The following is a 9628-nucleotide window of genomic DNA, read 5'->3' as shown; positions in this document are numbered from 1 at the left end:
TTCTCTCTCCCTCGCTCTGACCGCAGCATCTGGCATGGCCCTCGAATGGAAAGGCGTAGAAGGCAGCATCCTGGTTCGGGATATAAATATCCCGTTGAGATCCATGCACCAGACATGAGAAGTTTTGTCATCTTATTGATGAGTTTGATTACCTTTGTTCTGATCTCAGCTACAACGGCATCTTCCGGCCTCCCCCATTTCAAATAATGTGGAGCAGCATGGCATTGCGGCAGAATTTTCAATACACTATTTGTCATTGGATCTTCCTGCATAAGGTCAATGTTATTATTACCTAGAACGGTCATATAATCAGTTACAGGACTTCCGAAAGTAAACCATTCTCTCAAAGCTGTTTGACACGCATCAAATTCTATGTGAAGATCATTCTTAGTCGGTGAAATAAAATTTAGCGACAGAGTCTTGGTACCCAACTGACAGAACCCTTTTCCAAGTCTGTTGTGACAAAGTTACGGGCTGCCATGTCCTCCTCTTTCATGACTTTCGAGTATAACGTTTTGAACTATCCATAAAAGTGTGCTCCCATGTTGACATCATCTACAACCCTCTGTGATTCCTCCTCGTTGATCTCTGAAAAACCAAACACCTTGATAAACAATTTGATAGCATCCAGTATGTGTCTGTAGGCTCTAACATGGAGTCGTGGACAGGGATGTCCATATGACACCCATTCGTTGAAGTTGAAGCAGCAGGAACGAACCCATCTCGTGAAATATTCGTGGCAACCCCTTTCGGTCAATAAATCGTAAGTATGTCGTAATAAATGGAGACGCATCTGTCTCCATTTCCAAGATTGTACAAGCTTCTATTCTTCGTTCTGGCAAAAAGTCCTCGTCTCTGAGAAATGATAATCTGTGCCCATTCATCAAAATATAAAGCGGGTACGCCAGCCGTCTCCCATATTCGTCCACAGTTTGTTTAGTCAAATCCTTGATGAATGCATTTTTACCAACATGAAAATCCCTTCCAAAGTATAGCTTACTCTAGCATTGGCATAAGCTTCCTTCAAAATCCTTCAGGAAAATGCTCTCATTTCCTCTGCATCGTATGACATAATAATGTCATAGTCTTCTTCAGTAAAATGGAAAGAGCTGGTATCTACAATCATAGAGCTGACTCTATTATCCCTTGTCTGTTCTACGTTGTGGAACACATCATCAATTTCCGGCACTTCTTCAACATTGGATGTGTTCTTTTCAGGTAAATGTAGTTTCTTCCCTTTAAGGAGACAGAATGGCATGTTTCCACAAATATTCTTCTAATTCTTTTTTGTTTCTTGTACATAGCGTGCTTCCTTTATGGACAATACTGCCATCGTACATCTCACAGAATTGGTAAGCCTGATGGTTCCACCAAATTTTGCAGCTCTGGGGAGCTGCATTCAAAGATTATAATCCCGGATCTGTCGATTGCGTCATATTGTTGTAATACTTGTGCGTTTAATAGCTATATCTTTGGCTCGGAAAGGATCGGTATAACAACTGATTTTGCAATAATTTCACATTTCTTTTATCAACAGTGCAACCTTCACAAGGGAGAAAAGTTCGTTAATAGTAACTTTCATTGATTAAATCTTATATTTAGCTATGCTAATTGTTTGCTTTTCTCGACGACGTTGAACAATGGAACAAATTCTTCAAGGTCTGATCTTCGTTCTTATCTTATTCGGGGAAAAAAGAAATTTTGTAGTGACGTATCAGCAAGAGTTAATGTACGATGTGAGGATGGTAGGATCCTGTCCCATTGATAAGTACAATGTGTGTTAGTAACGGTGGAGGTTTTTAAGGAGCTATAGTGATTGTAGCAGTGGGAGGTGATGAATTAAACATGAAAGATGAGTTACAAGAGAGTAGGTATCATGGCCAATTGCTCTCAAACCAAGCAATGAGATACCAGAGTCTAAGACTTAAGCGTATAGCTCTATCTATTACAGACACATTGACATTACGAGTTACGTCAGGAAAGCTTTATGTCTCATATCGATTAAACTGTTTCCGAATGCAATCTCGCGAAAACGTTGAATTAACTGTACATTTTGATTAGAATGCTTTTGCTGCCAAATTCCATTCATTACAACTGACAATCTTTACTTTGCAATAAAACAATCGATCGTACTACGAGGTATTCTTATATACAATTCATAAACATCTCATCTATAGCTTTATCAAGTGAACCAACGACTATAACCGTCAGTATCTCTCAATTTCTTACGTTGAGATGTCAAATCCACGCCTTTCAGGCCCAGACGGCCATCGGACACGCACCAAACGTTAAACATTTCTGCGGATTATAAAACTTTGGTTCTTGCATGAAGAAAGAAAACATTTTGCAGCCAGAAATTATTGGTCTTTAAAAGACGATGTTGTCAGACATTTGCTTCTGGGATTATAGATATCATTGAAAATTTGTCCAGGAAGCCACAAGATTGTGCTCTCAGCCAATCGAAGTATAAACGAGATGCATATTGGAAAAGGATTTTGGATTACGCTCCTACTGCTGGTTACTTGTTGGATCATTTGTTTGAGAACATAGGTCATCTTAAACTTATTCTTGTACTGGCCGCTTTTTTATGATTACTGCTAGTTACGAAGTACTTGAGCTACAAATAATCTTCAAGAACGAAAGATTGAGTCCGTATACCATAACTATATATCACAGTTCATAAATTTTGCACTGAAATAGGTGCCAGTAACTACATTGAACCGAACATTATCATACTTGATAATGCCACTTTGCGAGCCAAATCTATACTATGAGTAGTCGACACGAATTGTTAAACAATTTGTTTACAAGTTAATACTTGAGAATAAACTAGTATTCCGGTCAAAATGTGACAATAAAAGTTCTAAAAAGAACAATTTAGTCCATGTTCGTATCATTTACGTACAAAATCAAGATATTGAATAAGAATTTGTTCATTCTGACACTTTCTGCCCTAGTGTCCCTTGATTTACCGGATTTTCCCAATTTATTGCCATTTTTTGCTCTAGTTTATACGAGGTAACTAGCCAGACCTATGACAGCGCTAGTGGTTTATCTTTCGCATATGCACGGCCATAAAATGCCATAAATGGGTAATTTCACAGTATTTATCAAAACTATGTATTTTTAAATAGTTTTGTGTGCCAGTCTGTTATTTATGCATTAAAAGAACAAACCTAGAAGCTAATCTACGTACTTAAAGTGGGTTCAACTTACTATTTTAGGCCTTATATAGTACAGCCAAGATTTTCTTTTTCTGTTTATGGTGATACAAATTCTTGATTCTTGCCCATTTTGAATCTTCATGAGATATGATGCTGCCCTTTTTACATTAAGTGGGTAGTGCAGAAAAATTTGTTGAGGACCGCAGAGGATGAATGTGTTTTCTGCGAATGCAAGACAGGACAGTCGCAAAATAGACATTTAGGCAGTAGCATAATAATACACTGACTATAAAGCATTTTCATCCTATACGGTTGATAAGAGAAACATGTTGGGTGTGCATTATTGGCTGCAAATGACAAAGAAGCGTCAGCCAAATTTTAAATATATAGGGGCAGGATTGTTGCAACTGTAAGGTCTCATTCAATGATTACGACAGGGCGATTTTCAGCATGTCGAAGTGTTCAGTCAAGAACTGGAACCAAGTTCTTTTGCTTATACTATTCCCTATTCTAATTATTTCGCATGGGGAAAGATTTCTAGGTGGAGATGCCTCTTTTTACGCTGCCCAAGTTGCGCGGGATCAACTATCACTGCTGGTTTGTGCAGTGTTGCTCTTACGACAGTAAATACGATTACTGGTGTTTCCTGTATTATTTCCCTAGCTTATACAATATTTGCGTCCGTTGGACACTATATCACCACAAGTTCGACTGCGGACTCGGTTACATCTAAACGGAACTTTAATACCAAAAATGTAGAAGTTACTCATTTAAATGGCACTGGTGTAGGACTCGCAGGAAACAACACTTTCCATTGGTACGATCTAACTAATGTATCAAGTCCTTCTTATATCAGCAACTACATTCCTTTAATGTCGGCAGAGAATTTAAACTCAAACCTACTTGTGAAGGGATATGTCGAGTACGCTTATAACGAGTATTTAAATATTACTACTGTTTCGGTAACCACAGACGATATGTTTATGCCTGAACTTCATTACCAAAACAAAATGGCATATTACAGTGGAAATACAACAAAACTAATGAAAAGAGGTTGGGCCAGCAGTATAACTTGGGCAAGCTACGAGTACTATGATGGAAATCAAGACCTTTGGGACAAATTTCCAAAAGAAGGTGACGAATTTGAGTATATTGCCAGTGAATTTGGAGAGTACGTAGGCACTAATGTTGCTCAGAAATACTGTGCCTGTTTTGGAGACTCTTCCACAGCTGGATCAAGTGTGGCTCTACATGGGGAGGTATATTTCGATGCTTACGGAGGCCTTGACAGCGATTGTGATGCTAATTTATGTAATACATACTAAGCTTTATAATTTATGTTTTTTTAGCATGCTTCCCGGCAAACGCATTTCGATTTCAAAAATTGTCTCTTTTTTTTATCGTGCATAAAATATCTTATAGAAAGCTGCGTTATAAAAGCGTAAAAAAATAATATAATATGCTTCCAATAAAGCTCCGGTAGACTTTGTTGACTGTAAAGGAATTCACTGACATTAAGAAAACGTCCATGCCGATTATGATGAAAAAATAAGTTTACCATCGATTGAGATATTTATAGGTCAACTCTTCTTCTGCTCAATCATGACATGTGCCAATTATAAAATAACAACTTTTTTATCATTTATCAAGGAAAAATCATGGATATGCTTTCCAATTGCAGTAGTAGACATTTGTGCGTTCGTTAGCTTACTATATCAATTTTCCCATATTCCAAGTGATAAATATGTAAATCTTTCAGAAGACTCTTCTTCTTTGCAAAAGGCAGAGAGATTGACAGTGAATTATTTTGATTATTTACCTATGTTCTTCAGTTTTGATAGCGGTAGTATCCTTTCAGTACATCACATATGGATTGTACCTCTGTCTAGTTGTTTCCATTGCAATATTAACCGTGGTAGAGACTTTTTTAGCTTCTTTTGTGCCACGTCATATTCTATTTCAATTGAGAGAACAAAACTGCTTGAAAAGTGTCATACCAGTGATAATGTTATTTATGACTCTTTCCTTCCTATGTACAAAAAGCGATGAGACAGCATTGCATATACTAAAAAGAGCTACCGCAATCGTCCTTCTGAAAGCTTCAGACATGAGCATTATTAGCTATTATCATCATATTATAGAAAATGAAGAACATTGCCGAAGCACACTATGTTTGAATCTTAGTGCCTTTTTAAAACTTATGATTTACTTAAATTTTATAGGCACTAAGTATACCTACTAAATATTTGATGAATCAATTCAGAAATTTCGGCAAGTGTTGTTAACTTCGACGAGGGAGGATAAAACATATTGTCGATTTGTAGTGAATGCATGGAATGAACTTGTAAAGCTGAAGGTGAATTTAATGAGCAGATTGGAAATATGCAGTGAAAATGTAAGTATGCAATGTCAAGATTTAACGAAAATGGATCAAGAGATAATGATAAATCTAATTAGAAGATCAAACGGGCCAAATTGAGGCAAATTATCTGCCGTAAACAATAAATTTAATGCAATAACATGAAAAATTAACAGTAAAAAAGACTCTTCCAAAGGCATAGCACTTGAGACAATGGATGAGAATAATTTGCAAAAATTCCATAAAGAACATTTACATCCTTAGATTACCAGCTCTATAATTACAATACTCCCTATCTTCATTTTAATCAACAAACATTATTATCCTTATCGTCTATATCCGTCTCTAATCAAATCTGTTCCAATCATATATATAAAACTTTAACAACTATATTTTATTCTAATATTTCTTAACCTTCACCCATATTTTTTTAATCCTATTCTCAACTTCTTATTCTTCATAACTATATTTTATCTTAACATCCTATCATCCGCACTATATCAATCTTACCTCAACATCGCATTCCTTACTTATATCTATCTTACTGTTATTCTAAACCATCTCATCACATTCTTTGATTATCATAATGCTCCTTTCCTGTGTCTATGCACTATCTATATTTTTCTTACTTGTATCCGACTTATACATACCGCAAATCCTCTATCAATATCAATATCATCCTATCTCATTCTAATGCACCATAACACACTCTTCTCCATTTATACTTTTCTTTCTGGCCCTCACACTTTGACAGCCATGAAATTGCTGCCACCATAGTAACAATTGATGCGGCTGCATTAATGCATGAGCCAGCTTGTTGAAGTGTGGTACTACCAGTAACTAAGTGCCTAGTACTTATGAAAGAGAAACCGCAGTTAGTTGCCACATAACAGGCTATACTCAAACTTGATAGGCTAGAAAATGTGATCACGCTATTGACCGCATACCTTTGCCAGCCGTTGGAACCCCATACTGCGCTTGCTTAAATTACTAATAGAGCATTCCTCAGAATATTCACTCTACCAATAGCGATATATCATTGGTTTGCCGTTGATAGATATTTTCTGTTTGAATGAGAAGAATGACGATAAATATATATATATGTTATATTTCGCTATACTGTAACCCAATGCGATTACACGAATAGAGATCCAAATGCTTCGAAAATTAAGATGCGACAAAAGTTTTTTTTCTTTTGCTGAAAGACTCCACTCAGCGGCTTTACAAAAGAAATTGATTATAGTGCCTACGTCAGACACTTTGGTAAACTAAGTTCCTGGTGTTTCATGGTGATCCGGTATACATCAACGGAAAATAGACAAGCATACGTCTAGTAATTTGAGAGAGTACACCGTTTTCAAACGGCAATACTTCTATCTGGCCGAAAAAAAAAGTAAGAGATGTTATCTGCATATTTAAGAACTCATGTAGGTTGTAATGCGGTCTGATATACATGCTTGTAAAGCAAATATTTCAACCCACATTATCTGCCACGGATTTCACCCGTACAGCAGTAATGAAACACGTACTCTATCGAGTTTCTACCTCACTTTTGCCACAATTGTCCCGAAATTATCACCGGATTTTCATGAAACAGCACAAATATACACATATTTAGATTAAAAAGAGACCTCCTATCAAATATAAGCACTATCCATAACTGTAGAATGTGAAAAATAAGCAAATTTTACAGACTCTCAAAAGCCATCTAAGTTACTCGGTAAGAAACCTATACGAGATATAAAATCCGTCCAAACGTGAAGACTGATTTCAGTAAATTAAGAAGTTCTATTTCATTTCCGGAAGCTAGTATCTTCTTTAGTAAATGTTTTCCGAATAGGATAATCAGTGTTTTTTTACCATTTCGACCAAGTCCGACAAATACAAGCCCGAGGAATGGAACTAGATTTCCGCAGTCAGGTTTCGAATAGATAACTGTTTCTGCATTAGGCCTATAATATTAGTGTGTAGCAAGTAGATATCAAGATACTCCTGTGATGAACTCATTCCATTTTTTTCATACGTCAAGATTTGTATTTTTACTGTAGATATGATTGTGGAATGATAATTAGCTGTGTTTTACCACCCACCCAAGAATATATTTCGCTGTCCTTTAATTATGAGAGTCATTAGTGCACCTGTATAATCTGTATTTGGAACATGAAAAGGATAGCGAGTTCTCAAGATGGTTGGAGGAGGCACAGCTGCTCCTTGTTTGGGATCCATGTTACCATATTTGATTCATTTGAATAAATTGGTATCATCCATAGCGACTGCCGTAAAGTTTTTTAGCAGAAGGTACTATTGTACAGTTAAATATTAGTGTTAATGTTTCGTCATTGAGACTGAACGGAAAAAACATGAGAGGCGAATCTCTGCGTTACAAATGATCCTTCTTGTATAAGTTTCGTCTTAAAAAAGCAAGACACAACAAATCGCATTTTGTCACGAGATATTGAATACAATATTTACAAATGTGGGTTAAACTGTTACAAACCATGTTATTCGAGGCAGTTTCTGTGAAAAGAAAGCACAAATTCCTTATCTCCGGAAGCAATAGGTCGTGTTAGAACTACAAACTACATATCAATCTGTTACTATAGTTCACATCTTCCTCTGAAATATCATATCCCAGTGTCATAGCACCTAATAACCTTAGTGACAGCATGTTTGCTATGATAGAATACTTGCTTTTTCATTTTGCATATTCACCCAATTATCTAGGCAGTTTTACAAAGTGACAGCACCACAAGAATATGTAAATAGCGTAATTGTCGCTGACCGTTTTGGCGAGTTGTAAGTTTCACCAAATGCGGTGGCGTAGGAACGTATGTTAATTCACGTACTTCATGCACTCGGTACAGCATTTACTCTTGGTGTCTGCATTCCTAATATGCTAATTTATTTATATAGGAGTGAAAATATGTGGCTGTTTTATATCTGAACAGCTATCACTGTTATTACCTAATGGCACTTCTGAGCGTTTTCCTTTCTTCAATGGCTTGCTGCTTCATCCTAGCCCTATGGAAGCACTGTACGTCTTGCTCACTTCTCTATTCTCTTTCTATGGCTCCTAGCTGATATTGGATATTTCTCCTTTATTCTGAGAAAAAACTCTTAGTGGTCCCTCTCTATGTACTATCCACATATGGAAGAAGCATTTCCCATCGATAGAATAACTGGTAACGTTGAGATATTAGTAACACTCTAAATATTCTTCGAGTTACTCTTTCCCTTCATTTCATATGGTACAATAGCATTTCTCTACCAAAGGAAAGTCTTTACCGATATTAACTACTCTTTTTATTTAAACCCAGGAAGGCACAGTTGGTGACACTATTCTGAAACCACACTTGTTATGTATACATTGAATATATGGTTTGTAAACTCCAGCTCCAACGGAACCCAATGTAATAGAGTAAGTCAGTGTTCTTGGGACGGTAAGTAACTTGTAGCAGATGATACCAGATTTCGTATATATATTTTGATCATTTTGGCGGTGCCCCGGCAACCTCGTCAATGTTGTCAGTCCTTTGCGAAGGATGCGAATATCTTGAAAAAGCCTTGGGCAATTCTACGGTAATAAATGCGACCTGAGTATAGTTCTGGTGCCACCAGACAGATGGGTCATGTTTCTATGGGAAACCGTAGTAATTGTTAAAACAGCTTTAAATGATATTAGTATTGGTAGCATACTCTGATTGCTTTCCTGCTGCTATGAAGAGGTTATAGATATTTGGGTAAAAAGGTCGTAAGAATATGTGTTGTTACAGTGTCCGGTGTGACGGCAATAGTTTACAAGTTCACTGTTTATGACGGAGTGATTAAAGGCATTGGCATCAAGAAACTAACCAAATACAATTACCAACATTTTAACGATGAATCTGAAACTACTGATTTACTAAGGTTATAAGAAATTTAGTTGGTCATTTCCTTCAATTATACAACAGTCTGCTTAGTCGCAATGTAATAAGAACGTTGATTAGTCGGTGTTTTATGTGACAAAAGTGATTTTAGTAATCATAGCATATCAGTTAACACTAATGCAAAACTACTGGGTGTATTCATTATTGTCTCGCTATTGGAGGGTCAACAGGTTACCAGA

The 9628-nt window shown here is 36.6% G+C and overlaps 1 protein-coding gene across 1 annotated transcript; it reads left to right on the top strand.

The window, feature by feature from the left end:
- Window positions 1–4036: 4036 nt before the first annotated feature.
- KAFR0F04447 (uncharacterized protein) lies at window positions 4037–4489 on the top strand (the record flags this gene model as incomplete). Its single annotated transcript, XM_003958127.1, has 1 exon — window positions 4037–4489. One exon carries the CDS (start codon window positions 4037–4039, stop codon window positions 4487–4489), a length of 453 nt encoding a protein of 150 aa, XP_003958176.1.
- Window positions 4490–9628: the final 5139 nt, after the last annotated feature.

The sequence above is a fragment of the Kazachstania africana genome, chromosome 6 (genome assembly GCF_000304475.1).
Source record: "Kazachstania africana CBS 2517 chromosome 6, complete genome".
Taxonomy (NCBI): Eukaryota; Fungi; Ascomycota; class Saccharomycetes; order Saccharomycetales; family Saccharomycetaceae; genus Kazachstania; species Kazachstania africana.
Note: the sequence above shows the minus strand (reverse complement) of the source record. Positions and strands in the feature narration are given on the sequence as shown.